This window comes from Bos javanicus, chromosome 2 (genome assembly GCF_032452875.1).
Source record: "Bos javanicus breed banteng chromosome 2, ARS-OSU_banteng_1.0, whole genome shotgun sequence".
Taxonomy (NCBI): Eukaryota; Metazoa; Chordata; class Mammalia; order Artiodactyla; family Bovidae; genus Bos; species Bos javanicus.
The window spans coordinates 31,002,696-31,017,498 of record NC_083869.1 but is presented as its reverse complement, the minus strand read 5'-3'; the positions used below and the strand labels follow the sequence as shown (position 1 = coordinate 31,017,498).

The following is a 14,803-nucleotide window of genomic DNA, read 5'->3' as shown; positions in this document are numbered from 1 at the left end:
CAGATCTCAGAAGATGTAAATGAAGGAAGGAAGAAACAGGAAAAGCAAAAGAAAAGAGCTGAACCCAGGACAAAGTTCCAGAATGCCACCAGCAGTTACCATACAAGCCCTTGATCACACCCATCCAATGGCTTATCTTAGGTAAGTCAGCACTATGAAATGATGAGTCCTGGCTCATATTTTCCAGAACACTTAATGCTGTTCATCTGTTTTTGTATCCTTCCTTGTTGTTGATAGTCTTTATTGAGCATCCGTGGCTCCCTGTTCTCTCCAAGACGCAACAGTAGGGCGAGCCTTTTCAGCTTCAGAGGCCGAGCCAAGGATATTGGCTCTGAGAATGATTTTGCGGATGATGAGCACAGCACCTTTGAGGACAATGACAGCAGAAGAGACTCTCTGTTTGTGCCGCACAGACATGGGGAGCGGCGCCACAGCAACGTCAGCCAGGCCAGCCGTGCCTCCAGGGTGCTCCCCATTCTGCCCATGAACGGGAAGATGCACAGCGCTGTGGACTGCAACGGAGTGGTCTCCCTGGTTGGGGGCCCTTCTGCCCTCACATCTCCTGCTGGGCAGCTCCTACCAGAGGTGAGACCAGTGAAACCTGCAGCTGTTGGGAAGGGAGGTGTGGCTGGCGCAGGCAGGAATGGTTTTCTATTTCCACCTTTATGAGTTTTAGTGAGTCTACTCTTCAAAGGCCAAGGGTCAGTTCAGTCAAGTTATGAACTTACTTTGTCAAATTGTTCCTTTCAGACTTTTCTACAAATGAATTAAAAAATAGGTTGAATCTCATAGACTATAATGAGAAGTCCTCCATCATTATTACTACAGTATCAAACTTGCCAAAAATATAGCAACAATTTATCATGCATTATTTGTAATTAATATAAGCAAAATAAATGCAAGAAATGATATAAATACCCATCTTAAGCATCTTGTTATTTCTAATCCTTTAAAAGAAGAACTTGATACTTACACTTGAAGTAGATAGTATTACTAAATGTATCTAAATTCTGCAATGCAATGTTCTTCCTCTTGGCAGGTCAAGGTGCTATAACATTTTAGCACCCAATCAAATGACCATCGTACATTTATATGGTAAAGGAGCCACTCGAAGTGCCTGGTAAAGTCATGTGTTATAACTGTTAGAGCAGATTTCAATTTTTATATTACTGTCCTGAGTTTTTTAATAAACATAATGGCCAGAAATCATGCATACAGAACTTAGTGGAATTTAGTTTCATTAAATACAAGACACTGGGATATATTATTGACATTTCCTTTGTAAAACATAAGTGCTTTTTAACTTTGGAATTAAATAAGATTTAAGATTTCATTTGCCAGTATAAAAAATTCTAGCAATTTGGTTGTACTTTATAGTTTACCAAATCATATTAAGTCTTCTTTGTATGATTTTTTTTTTTGCCAAATTTTACTCATTATAGTTGGATAAGCTATGTCAGTCACATTAAAATAATATGGAGTCAGCTTTCAGTCACCAAATAGAAGAACTTCTTACCTTGGATTATAGAAACAGCCATTGATCATCTTTACTTTTTTTGCCTGGCCTCTCCCCACCACTTCTCCCAGAGAAATATTCAAGTATCCTAGAATCAGATCAAATCATGAATAAAAATAGAACTTTATTGTGAAAAAGTCTGGAAAAATGCAAAAGGAATATCAACTTCTCTTAAAAAATAATCATGCCTAACTATGTACCAGACAGTGTCCAGAACACTTTACTTGTATTAATTCATTTAGTCCTCGCAATAATGCTTTATCATAGTTATTAATATTACCTCCATTTTACAGAGAGGAAACTGAAGCCTGTGCATGATGGAGCTAGGATTTGACCCTATATATGCTGGCTACTGAACCTACATTCTATCCATATTGCAATATTACCTCCCATTAATTTTCTTTAAATTTTCTTAAATGGAAAAGAAGAGATGATTAAGGAAACAAACATTTTCATTTTTACCCAATGTTTCTCAAAATATATTTCGTCATCAGACTACTTGCCTCAGAGTTCCCTGGGATACTTCTTAAAATGGAGATTCTTCATTTCCCCCTCCCTACACCCCTGGCAGCCACCATTCTCCTCTGTTTCTCTGAGTTTGATAACCAAAGGGTCCAGCGTTTCAGTTATGCAAGATAAATAAGTTCTGGAGATCTACTGTATGGCATAGTGCCTAGAGCTACGAATACTGAATTGTAAACTTAAAATTTGCTAAGAAGATAGATCTTATGCTGTCTTCTCAACCCAAATAGCAACAGTAACAATGATAAAGCAGTGAAAGGAAACTGGAAGGTGATGGAAATGTTTATGAACTGATAATGGTGATGGTTCACAGGTATATACTTATCCTTAAACTCATCAAGTTGTGAGCGTGAAGTATACATAGCTTTTTACATGTTGATAATACTTCACAAAAGTGGTTTAAAGAAAGAAATGAAGACTTTTGGGCCCACTCAGATTTACTCAGACCCAGACCAAAAGGCCAGGAATCAGTGATTTCTTCTTTCTTGACAAGCATCCCACATGGTTCTTATACATAATGAAGTATGAGTATTTCTGATCTTGATAAATGCTAATTGGGAACACAAAAATAAATCTACAACTTCTTTACATAAATGCAAGAGAATTTCAGTCCATCAGAAAATATTTAGTGTTTATCAGTAATTATCACTCCTGTCCTATCACAGAGGGTGGAATAAATCTCTGCAGGTAAATTTGGGCAGTTTAAACAAAGCCTAGTTTAGTATCTGTTTCCTGCTGCCTGGTGTCCATCCTTCAGTGTTGCAATCAAGTGCTGTGAGGCAGGGCACTGCAGCATTGTATAGCAGGAGCTGCAGAGGCAGACCAAATCTGTGGCTTTGCAAGACTGCAGAGAGAAACAGAAAATAAACAGCTGTGGGCAAATGCTACCTTCCAGAGCACACAATATCCTGCATTTTCACATTAATTCAATTGAAGCAATTTAATTTAAGAAATAATTTCCTTGGTAGTATCATTACAGAGTTTGAAATCTAGCACTAAAAATTAGACAAATATCAGATAACATACATGATTTTGTATAGAGCAGAAGGGACCAGATGGCCTTTAAGTGACCCCATTTTTTTCCTCCAAACTTTGACTTTCTCTGATGAGGCAAAATATTTTCAGTTCTGATGCAACATTAATAGGATGTTGCATTCTTAATAATTAACTAAATAATAATTAAACTAAATTTTATAACTTTATCTTACACTTAAAAGAGAACCCATCCTTGGCATTGAAACTCTAATTTAAGGCAAGATATAATAATGGGGGATCTTTGATTTTTAGCAATGATATAATGAATTGATTCTTTTCTATTCCAAAAAAAACTCACCAGAATTTCAATATGGGCAGAAATGTATTCCTACTTCAAGAGTTCAAACAATGAAGTTAGTGATCACAGGAGAAAACCGGGGCAAGACTCAAGCATTTCTAATGCAAGTCTGAGTGCTAATAATAAAGAAGAAGTCACTTTTATTCCTCTGAGGATTTTCCTTATTTATATAGCAATATGAGTACTGTTCACCTACTTTATTATGCTATCAGTAATCAACATTATTTTATTAACCTTGTTACCTCTAATACATACATAGTCAAAAGCAGAATTTCCACTCCATTAATAGGATTGTCATTAATGAGGATGAACATTCATTTAGGTCACCCTAAAATTAATTTTACCATGAAAGAAAAGTAAAATTCATTAGAAAAAAGTAACTCCTCTCTGAAAAAAAGCTTTTTAAATAAAAAAGTTGTCTCTTGGAATTGAAAATATTTAGCCTCATCAGGGAAAGGCAAAGTGTGAAGGTAAAAAAGTGGGGGTGCTTAAAGGTCATCTCGTCCCATCTGCTCTATACAAAATCATATGTGCAGCCCTGTATCTGTACCTGTCCATAATGAACAGAAGCATTTTAATATGGAATTCACACTTTAGGAGAGCTACTACTGATGCATATTAGGGAAACCTGTAAAGTTCTTTTTGTTCATTAAACCACATGAATATATATAAGGATCTAATAACATGTGAGTAAATCAAGGAGTAATATGTTTCAGTTTGAAGCTCTAGATAGGATTGACTAAAATGCTAAAATGTTCTATCCTGAAGCAGGATCCCTCCAGCCCAAAGCCCCAAGATGGAGGAATTAGAAAAGTCCAGCTTGATCACAAACCCAGGCATCCCTGAATTCTGAGAATATGATGGGCTTTCAAACCCTTCCCAAGAACAATGATTCTAGCAATGCCTTAGTGAGCTGTTTACATCTGACAAAGCACAGTGAATATTTAGCTAAATAACACCTATTGTGGGAACACTTTGGGTTTTGCTGCCCTTTAAAAATAATAGTTATTTCATATGAAATTTTTTTTTTAGGGCACAACTACTGAAACAGAAATAAGAAAGAGACGGTCCAGTTCTTATCATGTTTCCATGGATCTTTTGGAAGATCCTACAGCAAGGCAAAGAGCAATGAGTATGGCTAGTATTTTGACCAACACCATGGAAGGTATGTCAGAAGTCTTACAGCACAGTTACTTGGTGGTGCTTTGGTAATGGTGATAAAAACTTTCATAAATTCTAAGAGTTAAATTCTTCCTGAATTGATACCACAATATTATTATTCCTTTTACTAAATAAAAGTAAAATCTACATGCAATACATGGATTCTGTTGTCTCATATAGATTTTTACATTTAGCCTCCAGGAAGCTACTGCAAACTCAAGGTATACCTGGAATATAACCTTGGTAGATTAAGTTCCTAAACTGTTGACGTTTGTCATGTGCATGACATTAAAAGGAATGTAATGATAAATGTTTATTTTTATAGTGATGCTAACACAGTTGAATTGTATTAACTGCTTGAGACTCTAGCTATAAGCTCATTTGATTTAACCAGAAGTATAAATGAAAAAAAAATGGAAATTAGGGTTTAATATTAACTACTTTGAAGCCAAGTTTTCAAAATTTTGTAAAACTACTTTTGCCTCTCTCTCTGATCAGAGTTTAATAATATCTCAGCTTTTTCTTTAGTTCCTGATTATATATGAGTAATTAATATATTGTTAAGAGGTCTGGATGTTATAATTCCAAAATAAAGAATTTGGGGACAGCTTGATTTGTGATCGGTTATTGGCTCTGTGTCTATATGTGGCTCTGTAGTTCATCAGTAAAGTATTGATAATGATGTTTAGAATAACACTGTTGTAAAGACTAAATAAGACCTCATCCATAAAACACCTATGTTTCTGGCATGTAGAAGGCAGTCAATAACTAGTATTATTGATTGCTTTATCATTGTTTTGTTAATGCACATGTTTATGCCTTTCTGTGCTGTTAATGAATTCAAACATCAGCTATCAATTTCACCTTGGAAAATACTTTCATATAAAATGTATTCTATCATCCTCCCTGCTCTCCTTTGCCCTTCTCTCCCTTTCACTTTATAACCCTCCCTTTCCTTCCCCTCCCAAGTGTGTGTGTGTGTGTGTGTGTGTGTGTAGATGTGTGGAAGGAAAAAGAAAGATGGAGAATGAGAAAGAGAGAACACAAGCATGTGCGCGTGTTTCTCTGTTAGTTCCAGTTTCTCTTAATACTGTATAGATTATTGGAATAATTATTTTCCAGTCTGAATGCAAAGATCCCATGATATTTAATATCAATACCCAAAACCTGAGAGTCATAGCCAGGAAAATCTCACAATGTAGATGGCCATATATATCACAGCCATGTCAGTTACTACAGTCCCAACATTCGTAATGTCCTAATGCAGTATCAGAAATCTTTTCACTGATTCCTATGGGATATTAAACTCAGTACGTTCTTCCCCAACCTCGCCTGCGTTAGCTTGCACTCCCTCTTCCCCCCCAGCTGCCAGTAGCTTGCTCCTCCCTGTCCCTCCAGGTAAATCTTTTGAAGATTCTCTGGTCTTCTGCTCCTTGCCATAGCAAAACCACTGAGAGGAAGCTGCCAGTGGTTCTGCTACCGATGTCAGCAGCATGTCTGCTCCCTAAAGCAAGAAGTAGAGAAGGAGACAGGGTAAGTCTTAATTAACACTAATTTGCACTACTGATGGCATTAAGTTTGAATTAACCTAAGAAGTTACTTAAAAACATCAAGCCACCACCACAAAATTGAACTTATCCACTAAGATACAGAGTTAAAAATGAACGCACACATTCCCATATCGCCCTCCATGAATATGTGTCTCATGGAATTGCTTAGAGTGAAATGATGTCCTAGAGATAAGAGTAACTTAGGAAGCAGGAGACTGAGTGTTTGGCTTTAATATCTGCAGAGCTTTTAGCTTGATCTTTTTGCGAAGAACATGGCTGAGTTTTCATTCTATTTTTCATTGGTTGTATAGAATGCAAAGCATACTTTTCTTTATTCAGTTATATCTAACCACTTTGAATCTGGCATTAATCAAGGCTGGTTGTTAGCTACATAGTGCACACAGGCAACTAGAAGTGTCTTTAATATAGTCCTTTTTGGTTCCTGATAATGGTGGGAAAGTGTCTTAGGTTGACATAATCTGTTTATTTGGGGATCCTTTCTTCTAAGTCTAATCGTGTTTTAGTTCACCTTTGCTTTTTTCAACCAGGCTTGTTGACCCATGCTGACAGCTTTTGTTTTCCTTCTTTTGAACTACAGCTCAATTTCCATTGTCCAGGGTAATGAATAGGCTCCTACTTAATGACACTGTAGGAGACACACAGAAATGAATTGTTTCCTTTTCAGGTTTTTAAAATGCAAAAACCACATGGAAATATTTCCTGGGCACATCTTTGGGAGGACTGGTGGGAGGTGAGGAGGAAGCACTGGGGAGTTGAGGGAAGCCAGAAAGACATAAACTGAGCTGTAAATGCGTCTCAGTGTGGATAACCCACCCAGGATGATGGAGACGTGGCTGTAGTTCTCTCCTGAGTGCTTTGTTTTGTTTCAAAGTGTAATAATTCTTTTTTCTTTTTGGCATGAATAATTGAATGATTTTATTTTAGAACTTAACAACTCGGCTCCACTTCTTCCTGGTGTCAAGATGAGCAACACTGGCTGTGTTTTCCCTTTTGACCTTTTCTCTTATTTTTTTCTGTTTGCTTCTCTTTATCTACTAAACTGCAAGTAGCATTTTAAAAAATACTTATGCTGACTGTACATAAGGAAAGAGATTTTTTTCAGTTCTCTTTAGTTATTTACTGTAAATGATATTGTCCTTTTATCTTCAGTATAAATATGAGTTTATTTGGGAGTCTTAAAAGCATCTATAAAACAACACATAAAAACTATACGTTTTCTTCTGATTTACAACTTAACTATTCTTTATTGTTTAGAAAATTACATATGAAGAGAAATGGAAATAAATTGGGTACCTAAAGTATTTCAGTATCTAAGGACACAATTGAAGAATCTGCTTCTAATGAAATTCTGTGAAGAATAATCAGGAAATTAATTTACTTTAGTGAACTAACAAACTTTATAAAATTAGTAGTAAATGTTTATCAGCAAAGCAAAAACCACTACCTATGGTAGTGTTTGTCCATTGTATGAATTCCTTAAAAAGTTTAATTCCTAGTAAACTGTCCCAGATTTGGAGAGATATTACAGTTGCCACAGTAAGAATACTAAATTGACCAACCAGAGTCAGTTATGCTATTGATGAACAAAGAATTTTTTCCTCAATTATAGTGCTAATCAGGTCTCACATTTGGCTGAGCAAGTGATAGAGTGTAATATTGGCAGAAAACAACAACTGCATCCTTTTCTCACTCAATAACTGATTGAGATAAATATACCAAAGAAAAATAGTAGATAATTTCCCACTTTCTACTTCTCCCAAATTCTTTGCAAATATTTACTTTTTATGTATTTTGAGCATCACCTTAAAGATCTGTGCATTTCTGTCTTTTCTCTATTATTTAGTTGAAATTCTTTTTTGAAATCATTATACTATTTTCTTAAGTAAATGTGTTTTTATATGAAATCTTTTATCATAGGTTTGGTGTGATTGTTATTTTAACACATTAAAATAAATGCATTTCATGAAAATGTATTGATTATACATATGTTCCATCTAAGATCCTCTTGCATTTTACCAGTAGTGCATCAGTCACATTTTGTGAAACAGCGAGGATCTCACTTTCTTAGGGTGGATATTTCCTTTTCTTTTGTGTCATCCAGTTAAATCAAGAAATGTGGAGGAAAAAAAGAGTCTTGCTAAGTTTAATATATAATACTATATCAAATTAGGTTTAACCAGAAACTTTTAAGATTGGTGATACTAACAAAACTCTTTCATTAAAATACCCCAAAAAACACATCTAATCCAGGAAACTGAAATTCATCATGACTAATAAAGATTTTAAAGACTTCTCCTGAGAGACAGTCTTTCATAATATAAGTGCTCTATCTGGAACATAGATGACGTTTAAGTATACTCAACGCAAGTCCTACCCATTAATTTATGATAGCCTTGAAGATAATTATCAGATAGTTTAATGTTATAGATAGAATCTTGGAAACCATTTTTAACTAAGACACATTTGTAAAGTTTACTAGCCCTTCCACATTTTTTATGACAGCTAGTCTATCACTGCTTTCCTGCTCAACCATCAAATTAACCTATAATGCCTTTTAACAACTTCAGAATTTTTTAAGAGTCACTTTCAATTTAAACCAAAGGCTTCTTGAAAGGGAGAAAGCAGTTTTCATAAGTATTCTGTTTTCTTCCAGAACTTGAAGAATCCAGACAGAAATGCCCACCGTGCTGGTATAAATTTGCTAACATGTGTTTGATTTGGGACTGCTGTAAGCCATGGTTAAAGGTGAAACATGTTGTCAACCTGGTTGTGATGGACCCTTTTGTTGACCTGGCCATCACCATCTGCATTGTCTTAAACACCCTCTTCATGGCCATGGAGCACTATCCCATGACGGAGCAGTTTAGCAGTGTGCTGTCAGTTGGGAACCTGGTAAGGCTCACTGAGGATTACTCTGCTCATTGAAAGAGTTTATGGTTACTTTAATGAATTTCACATATCACTCTCAAATTAAATATGAATTAACTGGCCATATTTACTTGGGCAACAAAAGTTCAGCATTACTTTTTTATAACAAATTATATTGCTTCATTTAAGCAGTAGAAAAGAGTCAAAGATTTTATTTATAGTTTGACTTAGAATTAAATATAAATTGCCCATTCATTAAAAAGATCATTATGAATTACAGGGGACATAGATCTATGGTAAAATGCTGATGTGTTCCTCAGGTATTTAGAATAGACTCTTTCAGACATGTTTACATTTGTCAAACATATTAAGTCAGATAATTTTGAAATATCTGCTCATACCTGAAAATGGATTTTTAAAGGAAGAAACATCATATAGAGGTTATTATTTCTGTTTGAATTTTTCCTATACATTTTAGGAATTTATAAATGATTCAGTTCAGTTCAGTTCAGTTCAGTCGCTCAGTAGTGTCCAACTCTTTGTGACCCCATGAATCGCAGCATGCCAGGCCTCCCTGGTCCATCACCATCTCCCGGAGTTCACTCAAACTCACGTCCATCGAGTCGGGGATGCCATCCAGCCATCTCATCCTCTGTCATCCCGCCATCTCATCCTCTGTCATCCCCTTCTCCTCCTGCCCCCAATCTCTCCCAGCATCAGAGTCTTTTCCAATGAGTCAACTCTTCGCATGAGGTGGCCAAAGTACTGGAGTTTCAGCTTTAGCATCATTCCTTCCAAAGAACACCCAGGGCTGATCTCCTTCAGAATGGACTGGTTGGATCTCCTTGCAGTCCAAGGGACTCTCAAGGGTCTTCTCCAACACCACACTTCAAAAGCATCAATTCTTCAGCGCTCAGCTTTCTTCACAGTCCAACTCTCGCATCCAACATGACCACTGGAAAAACCATAGCCTTGACTAGATGGACCTTTGTTGGCAAAATAATGCCTCTGCTTTTGAATATGCTATCTAGGTTGGTCATAACTTTTCTTCCAAGGAGTAAGTGTCTTTTAATTTCATGGCTGCAGTCACCATCTCTAGTTATTTTGGAGCCCCCCAAAAAAATAAAGTCTGATACTGTTTCCACTGTTTCCCCATCTATTTCCCATGAAGTGATGGGACCGGATGCCATGATCTTCGTTTTCTGAATGTTGAGCTTTAAGCCAACTTTTTAACTCTCCTCTTTCACTTTCACCAAGAAGCTCTTTAGTGCCTCTTTACTTTCTGCCATAAGGGTGGTGTCATCTGCATATCTGAGGTTATTAAGTTTTGCATATTTTTTAACCTAAAATTCTATACTAACATTCATGGCTACATGGTAGAGTGATAGAAATGAAAGTCAAAATGAATAAATTCAGGTAACAAAAATATATTGATATCAATGTAACAGGTTTATTAAGTTCTCATGAACCTCCCACCTTGATAAATGAACATATAGACAGGTTCTATATAGATAGTAAATGATATATTCTGAAGGATGATACACAATATTTTTAGACTCTGAAGTAACCATTATTGTTCTGTTATAACCAGATAGGTCTTAACTGATAAAGTTACAATATATATGCTGACCTCTTGTTTTGTACCAGGCATTGTGCTAAATGGTTTACATAAAATCCCTCTTTCTAGGTACCCACAAAGTCAGTCCTCAGGTAGATACTATGAATGTCTGCATTTACAGTGAGGGGATCTATACCCATGAGAAATTGACAGAGCAATGAAAGCTCTAAATACTGTAACAGAGACTCTAAAAGATATTTCAGAGACTGTTTTAGGCTGTGCCCCAAAATCACAGAACTTTAGGAAAGGACAATAATGGTACCTAGTCCAAATTTTTTCACATATGTAGGAATCACCTCAACATTATCTATAAAAAAGTGAGCAAGGGATAAAATAAGCTTTATGGAGATGAGTATTAGGAAACAGCTCAAATGAGCTTAAGCAAAAATAAGCAAAATAAATTTAAAAAAATAATTCATTACTTCAAGTAACTAAAGTCCATTTGGGCATAGCTCCAGGTTTTAATCTGTCTAGATTCAAATTCCCAATCAATGTCATTGGGAGTTAGCTTCTTGCCAGCCTTTTCCCAGTATGTTTCTTTCATCTCTGGCTGGATATTCTTTTGAGGGTAGTGTTCTACCAACTTCTATCCTACTGACACCACTCATTAAGCAGAAGGAGTATGCCTCTTAACTAGTATTTCTAACACAAGCCCAAGTATTGAATACCATCAGCCTGGTTGGAATTACAGAACCATTTCTAAGCCAGTCAATCTGGTTCTAGGGTTAGAATGCCCTAATAGGTAATCATTTGGTGAGTTTTTGGAAAGCTAGGGAGATCAGAGGAAAAGTCAGGGTGTTGACTGCAATGAGTAACCTGAACCTTTCACTTAAGAATATAAAAGTGAGAATATTAGTTTTACTGTCTGTCTTAATTCTTATATTCTTCATCACTTGATAAACCTTGACTTTAGTAAAAAATTAAATATCAACTTGAATACAAACCATTTGAGGATACTAATTTCCTGGGTCTAAATCAATTTTTAAAACTCAGAACTAAATTGTGATTTGTTGGGATTAAATTAAATTGCTTAATAGTTATTTATGCTTTCAAGAGTCATCACTCATGTAATAAACATTTCTCACTTAGGTCTTCACTGGGATCTTCACAGCAGAAATGTTTCTCAAGATAATTGCCATGGATCCATATTATTACTTTCAAGAAGGCTGGAATATTTTTGATGGTTTAATTGTGAGCCTTAGTTTAATGGAACTTGGTTTGGCAAATGTGGAAGGACTGTCAGTTCTCCGATCATTTCGACTGGTAAATTAACTGAGAGTAACCACAATATTTTTATAAATAATTTAATTAGTAGTCACCCTTTTCTTGTAAAAATTGAAAGATTTCCCATAGCTTTAATTTTGTTTGAATATATTTCTAACAAAGCAGATGGTAGTTTCTTCTTCATTACAGTTTTAATGCACAGATTAAGTTTAATTCAAATGAACAGCCAATAATTCTCTCCTTAGTAATTGAATGTCAAGGCTAATGGGAAGAGAGAAAATGGAGGTCATACATAATCCTAAATCAAATTAAACAAAACAATACATACCTCTCAGGTATATGGGGTTTGCTTAAACATAATAAGGGGCTTGACTGGGGCTTTGGATGGGCTCCAGTTTCTACCAGAGGCTAAGAGATTATGGAGTTGCCCACTTTGCCCCCATACAAGACTCGGGACTGGGTAGAGTGCACAGAGAAGACGACAGAGCTTCTATTCATCTGTGCCTTTAGCCAGGCAGGAAGTCACCAAATCCACTCTCTAAGAAAAGTTGCCTGTATAATATTTTAATTTTAAGGAAAGGCTTTTTCATTTGTTATTTATATTTAATAAGTTTAGGCCTCTTTTTAAATTAAAAGACAAAATATCACTTGACCCATTTCCATTTAAAATTTGATATGTTTTATTGTGCTGTATATTTGAGTTGGCTCCAACATTTTGTGATTTATTTTCAAACAACAGACATTGTATTTGGTGGTAAAGATAGATTCCTATAGGCAACCTACCTAAATGGTGATTAGTTTCAAGAATTTGTGATCAAGTCTATTTAGAAATTTCCTTATTATTTTCATTTTTTTTTCAATTTTTATTTTTATTTTTTATTTTTTTTAATTTTATTTTATTTTTAAACTTACTATTTTCAAACATGTTAAGATCCTTAGAGCTGTGATTTCCTTTCCTAGTCTTTAGCTGTGGATCTAATTTGAAGCTAGAAGGATTAAAAAAAAAAATTAGGAGTGATTATATAACAAGTGAAAATGGGCAACTACTTTTTAAAAGCTTAGTAGGTCTTTATGATAATGTGATGCAGTTTAGGAAGGTATTAAGCATAATATCACTATTGTCTTGCTTAGTATATCAGGCTGTTTTGCATTAATTATTCTCTGGGAATAAATTAAAATTTTTGGTTCTTATCTTTGCTCCTTTGGGTCACTTAGTTGCCATTAAATAATGCACTACTCTTAGCCTGACATTTACTGAAGCATCAGAAATAAAATGCTGATGCTGTTTAATGGTAAATGGTACTCTAGAGGCTTCTATGAGCTAATATAACCAATGTGTCAGGCATAGTGGTGGCAAGCCATTTATGCACTATAATGAGTTGATTAATTAAATCACTGAAGACATAAAGGTTGACAAAATACAGCTTTTTATTCAAGTCCAAGTATTTCTTATTTGAATATAATAAATCTCCTTTAAAATATAGCCTAATATTACAACACGCTAAAGGTCAAAGTAGTCTAAGATTTAAAGAAATTAGTTGGTTTTTCCCTTGTATCTTACCTAATTTAAGTGTTAATGTTGTTTACACTTGTGCATTTCAGCATGATATTTCAAGTACACTGAAAAATATACCCATTTTGGGCTTTTAAATAATGAGAGCCTCTATTATAGCCTCTACTTCTCTGAAGCAGTTTCTGCTAATGAATCACCATTAATTTTAGGTATTTCAGCTCCTTACAGAAAAACAAAAAGAATAGTATAAATGCTTATGTAAGATTATGGAATTTAAATACCAATTAAAAAAGAACTGTATTCTTATTTTATTTACAATATATACTATTTCAAAATGAAGAATATAGACAATAGTTTGGCACACAAATAACCCATCACCTAAAACTGAGACACTGTAGATTTTCCCTATAAACAAATATACAGATTCTTCCAAATGCAGAGCAGTAATGACCTTGTTTCTGTTTTCAGCTTAGAGTTTTCAAGTTGGCAAAATCCTGGCCCACCCTGAATATGCTAATTAAAATCATCGGCAATTCTGTAGGGGCTCTGGGTAACCTCACCCTGGTGTTGGCCATCATCGTCTTCATTTTTGCCGTGGTCGGCATGCAGCTCTTTGGTAAGAGCTACAAAGAATGTGTCTGCAAGATTTCCAATGATTGTGAACTCCCTCGCTGGCACATGCATGACTTCTTCCACTCCTTCCTGATTGTGTTCCGGGTGCTGTGTGGAGAGTGGATAGAGACCATGTGGGACTGCATGGAGGTCGCCGGTCAAACCATGTGCCTTACTGTCTTCATGATGGTCATGGTCATTGGAAACCTGGTGGTATGTGGTAAAACATTTTTCTCATTTTCAGTAAAAGATAATGTAACCATCAGGAATGTTTTGTTTAAATCAAGTGTCAATTCTTCATGATGGCAGGAGTCAGTTATAGATCAGACTATAGAAATCTACATGAACTCTTTTTAATATCTGCTTATATTATTTTAAATTTTTTCCCTTTATATTGAACTGTAATTGACATGTAACACAAGCTCTTAAAATATCTTTTGAACCAAAGTTGTTCTTCATCTCTGTACCTCTTACTGTTCCATGGAGAGGGCCATTTTTGGCTTTTATCTTTCCGTTCTTATGCTAAAGCATGGTGGTGCTATTAGACAGTCATTCATTTTATTTATAAATACTAACAATATTGTCACCTGAAAATGTTTCACATTTGGGATCTCTGCAAGTTGGAGTTAAAAAAAAAATAGTGATCATCTCAGTCCATTAAAAGCACATCAGTATTTGTTGCATAGAAATGACAGTATGAACAAGTAACACTGACTCAAGAATCATTTGTTATCATTTCTGTGTAAAATGAACTATGCCCAACACACCTCTACTGAGTCCTGGAGGCCTGGGAACGATGGTAGGATGATAAATATGGCATAGTGATAGGACATTTACTCAAACAGGAATAAAAAGAGTAAGTGAA

General features: G+C 35.4%; 1 protein-coding gene across 2 annotated transcripts in view; it reads left to right on the top strand.

Moving 5' to 3' along the window:
• SCN2A (sodium voltage-gated channel alpha subunit 2) overlaps positions 1 to 14,803 on the top strand; it is a 137,628-nt gene that overhangs the window by 82,005 nt on the left and 40,820 nt on the right. For both annotated transcript variants that reach the window (XM_061436464.1, XM_061436454.1), the window contains exons 12-16: positions 238 to 585; positions 4,404 to 4,536; positions 8,757 to 8,995; positions 11,679 to 11,852; positions 13,795 to 14,151. In XM_061436464.1, coding sequence (XP_061292448.1) covers positions 238 to 585; positions 4,404 to 4,536; positions 8,757 to 8,995; positions 11,679 to 11,852; positions 13,795 to 14,151 — 1,251 coding nt within the window. The remainder of the gene's footprint in view (positions 1 to 237; positions 586 to 4,403; positions 4,537 to 8,756; positions 8,996 to 11,678; positions 11,853 to 13,794; positions 14,152 to 14,803) is intronic.